The sequence below is a fragment of the Eupeodes corollae genome, chromosome 3 (genome assembly GCF_945859685.1).
Source record: "Eupeodes corollae chromosome 3, idEupCoro1.1, whole genome shotgun sequence".
In the NCBI taxonomy this organism is placed as follows: Eukaryota; Metazoa; Arthropoda; class Insecta; order Diptera; family Syrphidae; genus Eupeodes; species Eupeodes corollae.
This window is the reverse complement of record NC_079149.1, coordinates 123550628-123570864: the sequence shown is the minus strand read 5'-3', so window position 1 is coordinate 123570864 and position 20237 is coordinate 123550628. Positions and strand designations below refer to the sequence as shown.

General features: G+C 31.1%; 3 protein-coding genes across 3 annotated transcripts; 1 reads left to right on the top strand and 2 right to left on the bottom strand.

The window, feature by feature from the left end:
- Positions 1-26: 26 nt before the first annotated feature.
- LOC129952339 (adult cuticle protein 1-like) lies at positions 27-885 on the bottom strand. Its single transcript, XM_056064876.1, has 2 exons — positions 734-885; positions 27-636 (listed from the first exon to the last, which is right to left on the bottom strand). The coding sequence occupies exons 1-2, from the start codon at positions 737-739 to the stop codon at positions 280-282; spliced, it is 363 nt and encodes a 120-aa protein (XP_055920851.1). The 5' UTR covers positions 740-885; the 3' UTR covers positions 27-279.
- Positions 886-3741: 2856 nt separating this feature from the next.
- On the top strand, positions 3742-4570 carry LOC129952366 (adult cuticle protein 1-like). The gene is made up of 2 exons (XM_056064918.1): positions 3742-3902; positions 3986-4570. Exons 1-2 carry the CDS (start codon positions 3897-3899, stop codon positions 4379-4381), a joined length of 402 nt encoding a protein of 133 aa, XP_055920893.1. The 5' UTR covers positions 3742-3896; the 3' UTR covers positions 4382-4570.
- A 2042-nt stretch (positions 4571-6612) lies between these two features.
- On the bottom strand, positions 6613-7511 carry LOC129952164 (adult cuticle protein 1-like). Its single transcript, XM_056064623.1, has 2 exons — positions 7356-7511; positions 6613-7278 (listed from the first exon to the last, which is right to left on the bottom strand). The coding sequence occupies exons 1-2, from the start codon at positions 7359-7361 to the stop codon at positions 6925-6927; spliced, it is 360 nt and encodes a 119-aa protein (XP_055920598.1). The 5' UTR covers positions 7362-7511; the 3' UTR covers positions 6613-6924.
- Between the last annotated feature and the right edge of the window lie 12726 nt (positions 7512-20237).

Sequence of the window (20237 nt, the reverse complement as noted above, 5' to 3'; positions counted from 1 at the left end):
ATATCAAAATAAAAAAACAGGATAAATTTAGCTTTTGAGTTTTTTAATTTTATTTACTTTTCGCTTGGTTGGTTGCTATGCATTTATAAGGTATATTGATGAGATTATTATTGTTTAGTTTATGAGCTTAAACAAATTATTAACAAGATTTTAAAAATGTAAAACTTTAGTAATTCGTATTTTATTAAAGTCCTACAAATTTAGTTTCGATGGCAGTTTTCGTGGGGAAATTGTTTGTATTGTATGCTTTCTTTTCGGTATTCTTTCTTTTTAATCAATTTACAAAGTTCCTGGAGCTGGAGCTAAGTTAACAGATGCAGCCGATTGAATGTGTCCAGCCAATGGAGCTGTGTGAACAGCACCACGAGTTTGGGCAACATATGTTGCACCATGTCCGGGAATACCAGCAGCAATAGCTGGAATATGAGCACCAGCAATCAAAGGACTACCAGCAATGTTAACAGCAGCTGGCAAACCCAAACCCAATCCCAAAATACCAGGTCCTTGAGCTAAAACTTGTCCTGGGCCAGCAATGTCAATTGTACCCAGAGGACTTAATAGTCCGGGAATTCCAGCAATCAGTGATGATTGAGCACCCATGGCAAAAGCCAACACGACTACGGCAGCAATAGCGAACTGAAATAATTTTAAAATTGAATTAAATCAAATTGTTTATCCTTGCATTTTGAGGAAGTGAGATTTTTTTAAAAGGAAAAGAAAAGTCCTATAATACCTTCATATTGTATTGTGTTGTAAAAGAGTGACTTAACTGTTCACTGAATGTGTTGCAAGTTAATTCTGATTTGATAAGCCAACTTAAGCAAACTTTTATACCTTACACAATATCCCATCGAAGTTGTCGTTGCGCCTCGTCGTCGTCGTCTGAGTCGGTAGACACACCCTTTCACTATATTTTTTACAATACAAAATTTGTCTACACTCAAGTACGTATACAATTTACGTATGTAAACACATGTTTTGTGTAATTAGTGGATTGCACTTTTGTTTAACCATTTCCATAAATATATAATATCAGATGAAACTTTTTCAGATTCTTACATCAGCCAAATATTATGTAGTTCATTGTATCAAAAGCTGAATTTGGTTTTCCCCAAAAATAAAATAAAAAATTAATAGAAAAACGCCTTCATCTAAATTCGTTACAAAAAGAAAAGTAGGAAACGAGAAATTCTGTCCTGTTAATAAAATTATAACAAGTCACAAACTTTTCAAGGAGATCCTTAACCTTAGTCAACATGTTAATAAAAGATTTTCAATTTGAAGAGGCAACCCCAATTTTTTTTTTTGTAAGAGTACTTAAAGCTATTTCAACTAGAGTTTTGAAATTCAATGCAAGATTTTTGACTCACGAAATTTTCCTTATATAATATTGAAATTATTCTAAAATAAGGACGAATTTTAAAACAAACGAACGAATTGATGAAGTTTGATAATTGTTTAAGCTTTAGATTTTGACTGATTAAGGAAATAAAAGATCTTATGAGAGAGCCCTTAGAACCATAAAATTGAATACGCATTTCAAAAATCTGGTACAGCAAACTAGAGCTACTTTATTCCTATAGACTAGATATCACATTCTAGATATTTGAAACTGGCAGAAGATCGAAAGTAACAATGACTTCTGTCATCAACGCTTTGACTTTATAAAGCCTGTTAAACGCATTCCTCTGCAGTCCTCTGCAGTCGACAGAAATAGGTTATCCAAATAAAAATGTTTTTAAAAGAATTTTTTTTAATAATAAGGTTTTTTTAATGAGAAGATATATTAAAAATTTAATTAATTACAACTTTTCACTATTGCTGTCAGAAATCTAATTTCAAAAATCTACAGCATGGATAGTGAAAAATTCTCAGAAACCTTAAAAGTATAAAATAAAAGCCAAATAAAATCAAACCCATCAAATACTATGCATATGAGGCATTGCTCATACTTACGTGCTGTCAGTTTCACACATCAACGTAACGCATTAACGCATTCTATGAGTGAATTGGAACGTTCAATCACATTATGCTTGGCTAAATTCTTAGTTGTTACCGAACTTTAAACTTAAGTAAAAAAAAATAAACATGTTAAAGTTTTACTCATTATGAAAAAAAGTGTCATTTAACGTAGCTATACGTCAAAAAGTTTGTGGAGATTGATCTTAATAAGTTGACTTCAATATTCTTTCATCATTCGTTTTGAAAGATCATAAATACATTTAAGAAATTAACACAAAAGTTTTGCGTGAATGTCCTTTTAATTCATTTGGTTAAATAATGTTTCATTACATAAGCTATTCGGTTAACGTCAAATATTAAACTAAAAAAGTGAATCCTAAACCATGTTAAAAATAAGCTACAAAAAGGAATGTATTCCATCATATGTATGAACAAATTACTTTTAATGATTTACTCATTTTAAAACTATTCGAAGAAAGTGATGGTTTGTTTATTTTTCTTAACAAAAGTAAAATTCTTATGTTTTAAATTCAAAATTATGTTTGTGAAAGTTGACCAAACAAATTTGGATAGTTTTATCCACCAAAATCCTTGTAGAATTCTAACCAAATTGTATAAATTCCTATAGCTAGAAGTTCTGGTAGCTATTAGCTTTTAGGCATTGTATTGTACATTTATGTGAATACCCTTATTATTTCAATAAATAATAATAATAATTTTTTATACTGAATTTGACAATTCATTTATCTAGTGTGCGTAAATACCCTTCTTATTTTTCTTAAATGACAGCTATATGTACACATTAACGTAAAATAATTAATGGATTCTGCAAAGCAGTGAGAATATTAATCTGAAGTTTAAGAAATCGAACCGAAATTGAATATTAATTGTGACCTGTCAACTTGACAGTTCTTATAATTTCATAAATTATTTTGCCAAGACACCCTGTATCTCATAAATGGACAAAACAATTAATTTTCATTTGTTTAACTAATAAGCAAATAGCAATTAATTAGCAATCAATTATTTAATTTGTTTTATAACTTGAAATTCGAAAGTTGTCCTGTTAAATTTATAGACTTAGAAATATGTAATACTTCTAAGTTTTTAGGCTTGGTTTTCCTGTTATTTTAAAAATTTAGTTTTAAGGGAATTAACAAATTTTAAGCCACTAATTTTAGATTAAAAATGATAACTTATAATAAATGCTTAAATTCTATTCGATTTAAAATTTAAATGTATTTGAAAACGTGTGTTACATTGTAAACTGCAGCTGTGATAATTATTATTACTTTCATTTTCAATAAAATTATTTTCAACACTAAGTCTATTTCCGGTCATATGATTAATTAATCGTCATTTACTAAGTCAAATAAAATAAAACTATAATAATTACAGCTCTGATTGATTGTATGTTTATAGAGCTCTGAAATATAATTTTCTATGTTACCATGCAAATATTGTAAAAATCAATATAATTACATTTATTATTTATTGGCATAGTTGTAATTATTATTATATTTATCCATCCACTGACAGTAATTAACACGTCAAAAAAGATATTGTTATATAGGTTTAGCGTGTATACCGTGTACCGTACACCGTATATACGCAACGCACTGCCGCATATGTCAAGCGATTATACCACTAGAACCTCATAATGGTCAAACTGCAATATTAATATGTCAAGTTTATATATGAAAAATGTTATTGTAAATGCATTTAATATGAATGCATATGTACATTTCTATAGGCATAAAGCCGTTAGAAGTTGTAATACATTATTATGACTATGTTGAATATATGGTGAAAGGGTGTGGTTCTCAATGCGGTTAGGTATAAAAGTTGCAATTATTTCGAAGATCAAATCAGAATTAACTCAAATCGTTCACTGAACAGTTGTTCATTCAAATCACCAAAACACTATAATCAACATGAAGGTATAAACAAGGATAACTTAAGAGGACTATTTTATTTCCTAAATACAAGATTTTCAAATTATGTTTTTCAAATAAATTTACAGTTCGCTATTGCTGCCGTAGTCGTGTTGGCTCTTGCCTTGGGAGCTCAATCGTCCATCATCGGAGGAATTCCCGGATTGGGTCTTGGCATCCATGGTCTTGGACTTGGAATTGGTGCTCCCGGACCATTGTTGGCCCAAGGACCAGCTGTTTTGGGATTAGGTGGTCTTGCTGGTCTCCCAGCTGCTGTTAACATTGCTGGTGGTCCACTTCTATCTGCCCATGGTATTCCAGCTGCTGTTGCTGTTGCTCCACATGCTGCTATTACTGCCCCAGTTTCAGTTGCTGGTGCATCATATGTTGCCCAGACTCGTGGTGCTGTGCATACCGCTCCATTGCCAGGACACATCCAATCAGCTGCTTCAGTGAACGTTGCCCCAGCTCCAGGAACCTGGTAAATTATATACAAATAATTGACAAAAGACGTTTTACATATACATGAATCCATACCACCACTCTGTACGCCAACTCTAAGATGCTGCCATAATATAAGAAACAATCACTGTCAAAAGTATATAATTTATTCAAAATTTTATTCAGGAATAGTAAATAATAAACAAATTACTTTACTAAAAGAAATTCAAAAACCATTGTGTTTTTATTTTATTCTGAATTTTATGTTCTTTTATTGAACTTGTTAATAGTTCACTTTTGGATTTCATGTTTGTTGTCAAAAAGTGGTAAGAGCGAAGCTGTATTCAAAATTTATTCCAAAATGTAGAAAAAGTACACAAAAGGAAAACAAATAATTATTAAATTGACTTAAACAACATTTTATTCCATTTTTTGAAAGTGCTAATTTTTTGAAGCAAAATATTTATTAGGTTAAACTTCTAGGAAATACCATTTTTCCAAAAAGTTAAAAATATCAACCAATTTCTACAGGAATGTAGGAAATGTCTTCTATTAATGAATACATTAATTTTTCATGAATCGTTTGTTTTTTTTTACTGTAAACATTTCAAGGTTACTCATACAAATTATTGTTTAATTGTAGAAAATCGCTTAAAAACAAAAACTTAACCGAAGGAAAGGTTTCTTAGTAAAACACATATTATTCAATTTTTCTATTCATATAGTATAGTTTATGTTAAATGGTTTCTTAAATTATATTTATTAACCAATTCTAGTTTTACAATAATTTTAATTCTTATTATTATTATTGAAAAAAAAAAAACATTTCAATAATATTTTTATTTTGGCATCACAAATGATGAAGAAGTCGAACAAAGAACTCCCTATTCAAAAATTTTTGTTTAAATCCAGAAGTTCTTAATACAAAAATTAAACATTGTGGGTAACGATGTAAACGATGCGGGAGACGGACGCTATCCCGACAACCAAAATCCAGCAATATAAAAATCCCAAAACTTTAAAAGACTAAAAATCCAATATCCCAAAAACCCTTAATCCTGAAAATTTAGAATTCCGAAATTCCACAATCCCTAATAGCGAAAATCCCGAAACCCCCAATTTCCGAGAGGCCAATATCCAGAAAATTAAACTAATTATTTTTTTTGTGAATGATAGTTTTGAATTGTATAAGGCTTGCAAACCAAATTGCTTGCAAAAATCCAAAAATTACTTTTAAAAAACTTCCTAAAAGTATAAAGCTTACACGTCACTTATGTATATTTCATAAAGAGAACCGATTTATTTGTTTGTGGATCTAAAATTTTTAGAATAGTGAATTGTCCAATACTCATGGTACTGTAAGCATATTACTGGTAGACGGCCAAATAGGCCATACCAATTAGGCTTTAGAAATTAATATTATGCAATGTTATTATTCTAAGAAATAAAGAAGTCAATTAAACTAAACTAACTGTAAGCATATTACCCATATAAAATTAAGGTATTTGACATATTACATAGAAATTTCTTTTGGACCATTATAAATTTATATGGAATTGCCGTGCAGTGATCGTTTAAATAGCATTTTTTTGAATTAATCTTTGACCAAGGTTATTTTTGACCTTTCTTGAAAATATTCTTCTCAAGAGCTATTTAACTTCGTAAGTGAATCATGTTTCCATGTTGGTGACATTTTTCTTCCGTTATCAATACAAAAAGTTTTATATTTTTTCAATCATAATCCAAACAAAATTTCTCCAAGAAAACAAAAAATATTTTTACTACAACATCACTTAAAACTTAAGCTACTTTTCCAGGAAGTATAACGGACGTAAATTATACCGCAATTCGGCTTTATAAAAGTTTTTTTTCCGAAGTGAAAAACATACATATTTTTCTAAACCAGAATAATCAAAACATGCTAAGATTTCAAATTAATGATGTGAAATTATTTGCCTTTTTTGATAAACTATGATTATGTGTATAGAGCAGTGATATTGAAGAGTTTATTTTTTTTTATTGAACAAGACTACTTCCAAATTCTATTGTAATTGTTCTAAATGTTGTAGAATAGTATTTTTATTAAATCAGTAAAATGTGGAGTTCATTCAAAATTGAATATTGAAAATATTTTTTGTCAATTCATTTACAAAATTTTTTAATGAAAAGGAGTGAATGAATAAAGCAAAAATCATTCTACCATTGTTAAGAGCCGAGAAGTATGCAAATAAAAAAATAGATTTCTGTTCAACTTGTATACAAAAAAAACACAACATTATATTTTTCATATTTTATTTATTTTCTATAAAATCTTTATTTTCCCTTTAGCTTCTAGCTTCATTCATTGAGTCAAGAAAAAAACAAAAATAAAAAGTTATACAAATGAAATAAAGAAAATTAAAAGAAAAATAGGACAGAAAGTTGAAAGATCTCAGTTGTTTAGAAATATTTTTTGTTTCTTATAAAAAAGATTAGAAGTTTGGAAGCAAAACGCATCTTGACCAGGTTTTATCATTTATCATAAATCATTTTTTTGTTTTCTTGTCTTTTGGCATATCGATAAAATATTTAATGGAGATTTAAATTTTTACAAAGTTCCTGGAGCTGGAGCAACATTCACGCTCGACACTGAGTTAATGTGACCGGCCAATGGTGCAACGTGTGTAGCTCCACGAGTTTGGGCAACATATGAACCACCAGCAACAACATGTGGAGCAACAGCAACAGCGGGTGCTGGAGCTACAGCAACAGCAGCTGGAAGTCCCAATGCAGAGACACCAATAACTTGTGGAACAATAGCTGGTCCAGAAACAGCAGTGTATGAGAGACCATGTCCGGCGATATCAAGACGATGACCTAATCCCAAACCAATTCCCAATGGAATGACTGAGGATTGAACACTCATGGCAAGAGCCAGAACAACAACGGCAAAAATGGCGAACTAAAAAATTACAAAATAAATTAAATTAGTTTCTTTGAATAAAACACTTTTGACTATCGTTTTCGCGATAAACTCACTTTCATGATGAAAATTGAGATTTTCTTTGCGCTAAAACGAGATCAGCGAAGAACTGTTCAATTGAAGCAAGAAGCTTTGACTACGATCTCAACATGGAAATGCTTCAATTTTTATACTCAAATTAGCATCACTTTAGTTGTACTCGCATAGGGTAATCAAAGGAAGAAAACAATTGCATTCTAATGAGCACCACACCTACTCTGGAGCCTTGGCAAGAAAAAGATGCAAGAACCAACAACCGCATATTTTCTATATGAAAAGTCTGCGCAACAACTTCTCTCGACATTAAAATAAATATATAAAAATGTAGTTTTTAATAAATAAAATAAATATAATATATAAAGAGTGTCTGGCCGTCATCGTTCGTCGGCATACGTCCAGTTATATGTGTGACACCTTTAGCTGCAGCTCCAACCCACCATTGGTAACCATTGTAATGACAGCTCTAATTCAAGTCATTGACGCACAACAGCAGCTGAATTTGCATAAGGCAGAAGTTGATATTTCCTTAAATGATCGATATACTCGACATACTCGTATCAAGTGAAAGGTCTTGATGGAGTTGAAAAAAGGGTCCAAAGCCACATTTTTGGACTTCCCCGTCCCACTAAGGTCAACCAGTGATTAGGAATTCCTATACACAGCCCCACCCGTTCTTATAGTACCTCAAACTAGAGGCCTGCGCCTAGGGACATGTTCATGCTTATTACTTGTGGCTAGCTCCCGCACTTGCTCGTGAGCGTGACACGCGATCAAAAGAATTTCCAGTCAGCATAATCTCGGAAGCTGTGGTTCTGTGGTACTGCCCCTGGGTATGGCAAGTTCGTGGTACAAGTGGCACCAGTTCTTCTATCATCTTGTTATGTTGTATACGATGTATACAAAACTTTACACGCTTCTTATAGCCAATCCTATATAAATCTCAATCGATGGCTTGTAGAAAAATATATTGACTTAACCATAGCTGCTGACCGCATACCGACGGCATCAAAAAAAATTCAATTTTATTGAGTTTGAGTTATAAGCTTGGATTTATGTTCTTAAAAAAGTATAACAATATAAGTGTTAGTTGTTTCATGGTTAATAAAAAATATATTCTGATGAAGAAAATAAATTAATTCAGTCCACACTTTCCGTCCGGTCCTCAATTCAACATCTTACTGTTGTACCTATACAATGCGATGTATGGTGTCTATCGTGTCCATGTGCCAAGGGTAACACGTTTTAAGAAAAAATTGTTATCTTAGAGATCTGTGGTGGCCAGAACTGTGCGATATAAAGGGTATACAACTTACATAATTAAACTGCTGCACGTTAACATAAATCATGCTTTTTTAATCGATGGTTGTTTCGCGTGCAGAGTTTATAACATACATAGATAGTGATAAAGATCAACTTGAAGAATTAAGATCAAATTTGTGGAAGATTCTTGTTGTCTGTTGTTTTTTATTTAAGTTGGTAATGCTGCTTAAAAAAATGAAACGCTAAGATTTTTGTTTATGTAGAACTCAGAGAATTTCTTTCGCTTATAAAACACGATCGAAAAAGAAACATTAAGGGTTTAAGAAAACTTGAGACTTCAAGAAGAAATAGTTATTTTTAGAGAATATTTTTTGAAATATGAAACATGATTTAAGTTCAAAGCAACTTTTTAAAAGTGGATAAACCTAGAAAAAAATCAAAGTTCAATCTAATATTTATAAGTTTATAATATTAATATTCTTCATCAGTCTTTAAAAGACTTTTTTTTCAGTGTTTTTAGACAATAATAGAATAAAAAAGTCTAGGATTTGAACTCTAATTTAAATTTGAAAGCAAAAAGGAACATAGTTTTATATTTTATTCTATAGAAATCAGTTTTTTATTTTAAGGAAATTGTGACTGATGGGGTACAACAAGGCTGTATTCTAGGTTTGAATTTGTTTCCTTTTGTAGCTTCTTTAAACAAAACTGCTAATTTTAAACATTCAACTTGGACTTTTAATTCAAGAAAATCAATTGGGCTACTTATAATATTAGTCGAGTTCGATCTGCGGAAAGTCACTAGCAAAGCATAACTCATCTTAGTTAAAATAATAATTAATAGATAATTTCGAAGAACTTAGTTGCTATTAAGAGGGGCACCACGCGTTTTATGGTCGTTACAGACCCTTTTAAAAATGTTGTTTATATTTTGTTTTATTTTTAGTAGCAGCTGTGATTTGATCATTATTTTCTAAAAATAGTTAAATAAACTGCTAAAACAAGAATTTCAAAAGAACATAAAATGCTTGTAGATTGCAGATTTTTTTGTTGGTTCGCCGGTCTCAAGGCTTCTCTATCCCGAAAATGTCATGCTTTATCAAAGGCAAATTTCAACATTTTTTAAGAATGCAATATTTTCATATAGTTAATTTATTTCACTAGTAAAAAATTAACCATTTTATTTTTGTACAGTTCTCTTTGCCCATTGTCTAAGAACTTCAAAACGTCAAGAAATGTAAAAATATTTTATTAGAAATTCAGGGTAACGTAAAGTTTTAAATTTTTCTCTAAGCCGTCACCATATTGTATTGGAAAGTAATTTACAAAATTTATATTTGCTAAAACTCCGACTTTGCATCGGTACTTATACAAGCTGGCCCAGCAGTAAATATTTGCCCAAATTGTGCGTGCCGTGCGTTCTTGGATGTGAACGTGTTATTTTGTCATCATTAACTATATTAAGGGAATTTATTATAAGCTCAAAGATAGCTAGGTTTATTTTGGAGAAACGAGCTATGACGTCGATAAGAATTTGCGAACACAGAAGGGGCTCTACTTAGGTATTTAGTTAAATTTTAAAGTATATTTTTTAATATTATATCTAAAGCTAACATTATAAGTTTAATTAGTTTTTAATTATGATCAGTAGCGGATTGTGTGAGCAGTACGATGCGTCCTTGTCGGTTATCTCTATATTAAGAAATATAATATGAAGTATGGTTTAACAAATGAGAATCAACAAGAACGAACAATTCCTATGGCCAATGTTTTTTGGTAATTATTTGTTTAGTCAAAGAGAGAAACAGTTTTGTATAAGAAACCTTATCAGTAAATAGTAGTTTTAATATTTTCGTTTTTGGAACGTCTAATTATTTACCCCACTGTTTATTATATTTTTATTTTATGTATAGATACTCCTCCCAGCTAGTTCCACATTCGTAAACTCGTAGTTTGATTGAACTGAGCTTGAACTATTTACGCTTTGCATTCGTAGATGAAGGCAGGTAGTAGCAGCACCACCATCACTACGACAACCATCGCTACTTCAAATCAGTGCAGCGCAGTAACTATACTCAGATTGTTACCAAAGACCTCTAACTGAGTGGTACGTGTTCGCATTTCCTTCTGTAAAATACAAAAAAAAAACATCATTGGTTTACAACGAGCTCCCCCATATTGCGGAATGCACCAGAATAATAATGAAATTGATTGGGGGGACACTGTGCATATAGACGGATATCTGTGCTGCACTATAGGCAGAATCAAATTGCGATTTATAAATATAGACAAAATTCGTCGTCCGCGCCGTGTAGTCGTCGTGGTCGCTGAGGAAGTGTGGCACTAGCACTAAAGACCTGGCACTGGCACTGGCATGGCACACTCGCTATCGTTTATTTTCCAGCTCCAGAGTGAGCTACAAGAAACCACAACAAACATCTACTGTGCAGGTGGCAGCAATTATTATTATAGTTTGGCGGTGGCTGTGACGTTGGGTGTGCAATTAGGTCGGGGGTCGCCATCGTCGCCACCACCAACAGGCACACATAAACATATCTAACCTATGTATAAAGTTGGCTTTGTTTATATCTTTTCCGGTTCAGTTGAGATTGAGATATATATATATACAAAGTGGTTAGGAATTCTTATTTATATATAAAATCTTGTCTTTGGGAAAGGAGTTGACATTGATATAGAAACATAAAATATCTCCTATCTACCTACATACACCGTGCACCAGTTACATATATAGATATTCCATGTGTGATAATAATTACACATTGTGTGTCTTTTTTTGGAGAATTATTGGGAATAAATAGGTATAGTGTTTACCTTTGCTCAAGACACACAATACTGAGGTCTGATGCCCCTAAGGGTAAGTTAAGCATTCGTAATTAAATCAAAATTTAAAAGACCACTATCACGAATATTTTAAAGGCTTCTATTATTCTTTTTTATATGTGATAAATCCTGCGTATGTAAAATGACCTTGAGAAACTTACTTAGAAACAAATTTAAGGAACGTGATTTGGCCATTATAAACATCATATTGGTGTTCAAGTGTCTACGACCAAGGAGTTTGCTTTTTATTTTGTATTCAAAATTATGTGGTCCTGTTAAGTGTATAAAAAACAAGATACAAAACAAAAATCCGCAAAACAGTACGTTTCATGTGAAATATTCTGGCCAACCTGTTTGTTATCAAATAGTGGTAAATGTTTCCTTGTTGTATGTGGGAAATACGTGGTTACAGATACTGAAATTTGAGTTCAGTTACAGTACACATAACACACCCAACCGGAAATTGTAGATTTTGAATAAAAAAGGTAAGAAAAACAACCACACATTATGACTTTGATTTATTTACTTATTGTGTGACCATAAATTGTGTCAATAAATTAACTTATTGGTGTCGTTTTTGATACATTTTTGTTTGGGTTATTTTGAGGATATGGATATTGACAGAGCGAAAAATTTGGCAAGTTTTGATTGGCTGCATGGAGAAACAAATATTAAGGAGGTTGTTATGAAATTTGTATTTTTAATTATAATACAAGATTTTTTTTAATTTGTGAAAAAATATTTGAACTTGAAAAATCTTCACTCTGTTTTTGAATATTCTCTTAACAGTGATATTTTCTTGAAACCACACTAAAACATATTTATTTAATTGACTAATATAAAAATTGGCAGTTTATTTGTTTTTATAAATACATATAATATATTTTTAAAAAAATCAGTTGACCGGATCCATTTCAAGAGATACAAACTACAAACATATTTTTTCGACTGAATCATCCTTAGAAGAACAAAACTTTTGACTTTGGTTGGTTATAATAAATGATTCTTCAAGATTATAATATTTTATTTTGAAAATAAAAGTGCAAGACATCCTACATAAATTGTATTAAATTTACCTGAGACTTCAATTAATTCAACTTATTTTTCGAAAGTTCGCCATTTCACAGTTTTGTTACTATACAGAAAAATTGTATATTTTCAAAGAAGCTTGTATGAAGCTATTAATTTTTGAATAGTTTCGATAAATTTTAAAAATAGTAAAATAGACAACATTTACTTGGACAGAATTAAATTTCCTTAATAATTTGTATTTCTTCTGAAAGCCCTAAAGTTTAAATTTTAATTTTTTTAACTGATTAATAATAATTTGTATGCTAAATATTTTCGGAAATGTTGAAAATTGTTTATTAGAACTATTTCAATATATTGTGCGTTGAATCAAAGTTTTTTTTTGAAAAATGTACGTGTTTTACCATTTCGTCGTTATTTCCCAATTTATTTAAAGCTTTTTAATACATTTTTTAAAATTTTGTAGTCTATTAAGATGTTAAATATTTCAGCAATATTCGTATGATATAGAAAAAAGATAAGATCTTAAATATACTTAGAATTATAGGGTATTGTTTATTTTGCAATATTAAGTTAAAAAAAGCACATTGCACTTAAAACCGTATAAAGATCTGATACTTCTAAATATCATAAAATGATTGTAAAGTAAATTTTGTAGGCACTAAAATGGCTTAATAATAAGTAACAAGAAAACAATTAAAGCTAATGTTTGTTCTAAAATTCTTCAAAATTTGCGAATTCTTAAAAAATATCAAAAAATTTGTTCACACTTTCTAAAAACTATGCCAATATTAGATGGTTATAATTCCTATCCTGACTATTCGTATGTAGTCTTGAACTACCAAGCTTAGTTTGTGCAATCCATTTGTATTATTATTTCAAAGTTTATAACAAAAACAATACTTTGCCTTATAAAAGGTACATAATATAATTAAGGAAAGAAAACATAATATAGTTTATATGTTTATTTCAGGGTTATACTTTTTTTTAATCAACTATTGTTATCTGCCTAGTTCAAAGTTCTTATTTTACTTAATTTTTGTATTGTTAACTAACTGTGAAAAATGAAATAATTATTCTCTTGTGAACTTGAACTTTTTAATAACCTAGATTTATTAATAATTTAAAATTAATTAAATTTCTAGAACTGATTAAAAGAATTAAAATGTATTTAATAGTTCCATTTTTTATTTTATGTATTATTGAGTGACACAATAATACATAGTTCCGTTTTATGTAATACACATGGAGTTCGTTTTTAATTTTGGTTATTTTTAAAGCAGAACTGATATTGTTTTATATTTTTTTTACATTTTATTGTGTTGACAGAATTTGACTACTTTAAATGTGGAACAAATTTTTTGAGCAACGACCAGTATGTTTACTCTTTTACCATAAAAACCATAAAACCGCTCAAAAACGCAAGCTTGTTAATTTTTGATTGATTAAGAACAACTTGCATACATATGTTGTATTAGGATAACTTTCTTCACAAAATGACACATATTCAATATTAATTTGTTTAAAGAATTTTAGAACTTAAATAGTAAAATTATATTTATGCTGTGAAAAATCAAAAAGCTATACAGATAAGAAGACTATAATAAACAAATTACAACATACACTAGAACGTATTATCAATTTTCTTTAATTACTAAAAAAAATTCTTAGTTGTTGTTTGCGTAAGTTACATTGCCTTCATATCGATACAAATATTTTATTTAAAACTTTCAAATTATACTCAATATTCAGAAGCTCCTTTTCTAAAAATTAACATCATCAAATATATCCCGAATAAGTGTATAATTTGTATTCATTATGTGTATCAAACATCCAATCAACCTTCAAAAAGGGCAGGACAACATCTGAACATCTGTAACAAACTTAATAGTCTTACATTTAATGTGTAAATACCCAAAAAACCAGAAACGAGAAAATGTGTGTTTTTATTGATTTAAACTTCTCACCTACATCAATAGCTTTTAAATCGATTCTTAATTTTATAGTGCATTCCTAATGGTTAACCGAACCAATAAAAATTCTCATTAAAGTCAAAATTTTCACATTCCAGTGTTGGGGAAATTTAATTTCTCTGCCTAAAGTTTGTGTTTCAAATACAAACACTTAAAAACAAAAACGTGTCTTAAATTTTAAGAAATGAATAAATAAATATTTTCTTTTAACCTTGACTGATGCATTTCATGGTCATTTCAAAACAAAAAAGTTTTTATTATTTTGCCTGGGATGTTTAATCCAAACTTACTTCGAGGCCAATGCACTCGCAATACATAAACAACAAATATAAGTGTACGTAGTGTTAAATTCACTATAAATTAAAAATATATACAAAAATACTCAAAGCTCATATCCATTATTTAAAAACAATAAAAGAAAGAAAAATCATTCACTGCACACAAAAAGATTATGATAACAATAATACAAAATTCAAACAATGCAAAAATCTCATTGAATAAAAATTGTATAAATCAATTTGTCTTTCGTCTTGTTTCTTTTTTGCCAAAATAACCACTAAAATATTCTCTGTCTTCATTGTTTTTCCATCCATGAATACGTAGATATACTCAAATATTTTCTAAACAAATAGAAAAAATTAATAAAAACAAAGAGATTATATCAACAATACTTTTGTTGTTCTTCTAATGCAAATTCCCCAAAAAAAAAAAACACTTCACCGAGTATCTTAACCAATTCCAAAAGCCCCAAAAAGATAAACAAACAAAAATAAAACCACTTGAAGTATGCGCCTTTTGCCTTTCATTTTTCTTGTTCTATAGCTTATAGCTAACCTAACGCCTCTATTTATCGATTAAAATTGCATCCATTTTCATTCTTAGTCATATTTAAATTTTATGGAAGAATTGAAAAATACAATACAAAAAATATAATTCGGACAATATACAAAGAAGGTGGAGAAAACAAATAAAAAGGAAAAATCACACAAAAGAGGAAATTGAATAAACATTTTTGGCAACACTTGAAGTTGCCTCCAAATTATTTATTGTTATTATTTTATCTGCGTATTATAGACGCCACCGTTGAGCATGGAGTAAACTCTTAACAGAGTTTCCAAATGTCTCAAGTATTCAAATAGTGGTTTAAAAACCCAATATGGAAGTATCTGAATTGGTTGTATTTAATCATTTGCTGAAGAAGTTATCCATTAGTTAATAACAAACTTCTGGTATAGTCTTAAATATTTTAAAGAAAATGGAGTTACTGAAATCAAAATCGTTTAATGGAAACAACATCACATGGCCCTTTGTTCCTTTTTCCAATTACTGATAAATAGCTTTAAGTTTTGAAAGAAAATAATATTATACTATTTAAAGGGAAATAAGTCCACATTTTGAATGCGAAAAAACAAATTTAGGTAACGCAACAGTCTGTTGAGAACTAGGGCCTAGTGTCTTACAACTCTTAACCATTCATGTGTGTGAGTCATGTCAGGAATGGAGGGAGCCTACAGTTTTTTGCCGAATCCGAACGGATGATAAGAATAAGTCAGCAGGATATGTTTATTCCTCACAAGAGACAGTACCCGTGGAAAAAACTCAAGACCTCTAGCTTGAAAGGCTTATGCACTAACCATTACGCCACAAGTTCTACCTGATCTTTCAGCAAACTTTATAAAACTACAAAAAAGAATGGGTCCGTATTTTAATAGAATGCTATTTTTTTCAATGAGACTGACTTTTGCCTTTTTTAAGAAATAATACCAAAATTAAAATATGGCTATAATTTAATGCTATAAGGGAATAAATCCATATAAAATATGTTCGTAATTTAAACCAATGAGATATTGTTAAGGAAACAAAACCAAAACGGGTTTTAGTTCACATTGAAGAGCAAGCTTGTACATTTTTCCCTTGATCCGTTGTAATGCAATGAGTTTTTGAAGCTTTAAAGATAAAACCTCATTTTTTTTAATTTTGCTTTATTTTCTTTAAATTATTTGAGAAAATTTAGAGTTTCTTTTGGAAAATTTAAGCAAATGAAAGCTCTTGAAAAGCTTAATCTTAAACAAAACTGAATGCGGCAACTCTGTGTCAAGTGGACTCTATCATCATCATTTTTATTCATTCATCACTTCATCATCAGCACACCAGTAATTTACAACCGGTTACCGGCTGCCACCTCTGCCACACGTCCACCGTCAATCAATCTCAATAACTCAAGTGCTATTTTTTCTTAGCTTTTACACAAAACCTCTACATAACGATACGATACGATATGAATACGGACGATGAACGAGTACGTAGTTAATACCTATGTACGTATAAAATTTTCATCGATACTCCAGGTTTAAATGAAAATGACGACGAGTTATATATGTAGCCATAGAGATTCTAGAATTTCAAGTACCTATAGAGAGGGAGAAGAAAAAATACGATAATTTTGTTAATTACAGACATTACGAAGCATTCCGGCACACAGTTCGATGTACAATAGCATCGGCCTTGCCCGATAAATAATGACAGTTCACTCATTTGTCATTTAATAGGTATATCGTATATGAACTGAACGGTGAACGCTTAACGAACAATGAAAATGAAACGCCTGACCTCAAGCGCAGCAGCGCAGTGCAACAAAGATGCCGACCGATGATGCGATGGCGCGTTAGTGCAGCATCATTCATATCATCGCAACATAAGAAAGTAGCTTTTTTGTGTGGTTAGTAGTATGTAGCAATATAATGTAGAAAGCAACTTTAAAACAAAGAAGAGCGAGTTTTTGTTTCATTCATTTTTGAAGTAAGTTAGAATTTGTTATGGATAAGGCAGTAGTATTGGTATATAAAAAAAAACTACTAATTACTTTAACTGAAACCTGGGCATTGGGAAATAAGTCCATGCTTCAAATCTGACCAATTTTCCATTTTGAAGGTAATGTATTCGCATGTATTAACTTGAAACCACAATGGGATAACCTTTTCTTTGCTAAGGAAATAAGTCCATATTTTAAATGTGGTCCATATTTGATGATAACCTTTTCTTATCTATAGAAATAAGTCCATATTTTAAATGTGGCCATTTCTATATTCTGATAATTTAGCAAATATTTTTTTCCAATAGAAAGAAAATAGGTAATTTCACAAAACGACTGCGTTTTCTCCATGCGAACAGATAATTTCAAAAATAATAAAAGCCTAATTTGAGAATATCCTAGCTTGAGGAATTAATTCACAAAAATGTGTATTGCTCTTAAAATATATTTAATGTTTTCATTGAAAATATAATTTACATTTTTTCATACTTTCCCCATAAAACGGAAATGGTTTTAATAAAAGTTGTGTTAAACCATGAATTTTTGAATATTTGTTCAATTACGTTTTGGCAATTCTAAGGAAATAACAATTTAACAGAGCATTAAGATTATATTTTGTTTATTGTTCAAATAATGGAAGTAAAATCTTGGGACCACTTGTTTCTTAACGATTTTTTGTATTTAAAATTAATGCAAAACACTATGCTTGAGCAGGTTTTTTCATTTTCGAAAAATATAACTTAAGTTTTTGTCACTTTAACTTGGAATATTGATAAATAAATAAAAAGTTTTATATAGAAATATATATTCAATATGCACATACCGAAATATAAATATTAAATATAATGTTCCCAACTCTAAGAATAAAACAATTTGAAAACTGGCGTTTGAGAAATAAAAAATGATCATTACATCTGCCTATTGTAAAGGTAAGTCGGTTGAAACATCGTTACACACCTTAATACGCACCTTCGAATATTCGCTCGATCATAAAGAGTTCACTATGGTTGCTTTCCTTGACATCGAAGGTACCTTTAAAACCGTGGACAAATCTACATACACATCGCACTATTATCTCTAAATGTAGAGAGTTCGCTTCGGGAGTTAATTTATTTAATGCTGACTAGCAAAATAATCAACTCAAAACTGGGCAACTCTTATTTAAATAAAACTAGCGACGCGTTTTAGACTTTATGTTCTATCATCGGGCTACTTAAAAGAACTCTTAAAAAATGCCTTGGTCACACTAATACTTTGGGCTGAACGGTGTGGACTTTGTCTTAATCCACACAAAACCATTTTAACGATCCTCCCTATATTAAATGAATTGATAAAAAACTAAATTGGAAACGCAACGTACAGGAAAGAGTCAAAAAAGCTACTGTAGAGAGCTAAAAAGCTATTGGTAATAAATGGGGCTTACAACTCAGAATCACGCATTGGCTATACACATCGGTAATCAGACCGATTTTAATGTACGGTGTGGCAGTATGGTGGACTGCTTTAGAGAAAGGAATATAAACAGGGATAAGCTAAATAAAGTCCAACGTTCAGCTTGCCTATGTATAAGCGGATCGCTTTGCACGAAACCGTCTACGTCACGTCACTGCTCTACCTAACACCTCTTGACATATTTAGCAAACAAATAGCTGCAAGCTCTGCTATTCGCTTCAAAGCTTCGTCGCAGTGGACTAACAACAGCATTGGACACTCCGTAATTCTTAGGTATTTAGAATCAATTCCAAAGCACACAGACTACACAATCCTCTAACTGCAATTCGACAGAAATGTCCAGATTTCTATTCCTCCCAGATCTTTTTGAGAGGATAGTACATTCTTGGAGGATGAGTCAATCCATTTTTACACAGATGGGTCAAAAACAAATAAAGGGGATGGTGGAGGTGTGTAATCTGAACGACTGAAATTAAGTCTCTCATTCCACCTTCCCAATCTTTTAGCGTGTTCCATGCGGAACTTTTGGCGCTAAAAGAAATTTTGTCCTGGCTTAAAGAAAACGTGATATCAACATCTGATATCCGCATTTTCTCAAATAGCCAGGCCGCTATAAAATCTCTGGACTCTGTCTCTACAAACTCTATAACAGTCCATAACTGTCGATTATATCTAATGGAGATTGCGCAACAGTTTAATATTCACCTTTGCTGGGTGCCGGGCCAAAGAGACATTCCAGGTAACTGTAAGGCAGATGAACTCGCCAGGAATGGTACAGTGCAGACAATCGTACCACGTTTGGCACATAGTGGCATAACAATCGCTACTTGTAAACTGTTGCTAATGCAAGACGCTGTGAGGAGGGCGCGCACCAGGTGGAAAAACATTACCACGTGTCGGGTCACAAAAAAAATCTGGCCAACACTGGATTTAAAACGTTCAAGGTGCTTGCTCTCTCTAAGCAGTTCGCATATAAGCTCGATAGTAGGTGTCATAATCGGACACTGTCTAATAGAAAAGCACTCCACGTGACTAGGCGTATTCTCAAATGAGTTTTGCAGAAGCTGTATGGACGAGGAAGAGGAGGAAATAGTTCTTCATCTTCTCTGCACATGCCCTGCTCTGGATTGAAAACGCAAGAATTACCTAGGCGAATTCTTCTTTAACGATCGAAATGATGTAAATCATATCAGCATAATAAGCCTCTCACGTTTCGTAAGGGCCTCAAACTGGTTCCATTGAGCTTAGGAGGAAGCCTCAAGATTCCAGTGGAATCACAATGGGCCATTAAACTCGGCTAAGTGTGTCCATTTCCATCTTGGACAGCCACTTCAACCTAACCTAACCTATCACGAAAGCACTTCGATTTCTTGAAGTTGAAGTAAATTAAGAAACATTTTGTGGCACCATAATTAAGGTCATTATTTCGTGCATAAAATTCTTTAAAAAAAAACTATTCAATATTAGCTAATTTAAAGAAACAACAATTTGACAGCTGAAAATTAATAAAATTAATAATTGAGCATCACACA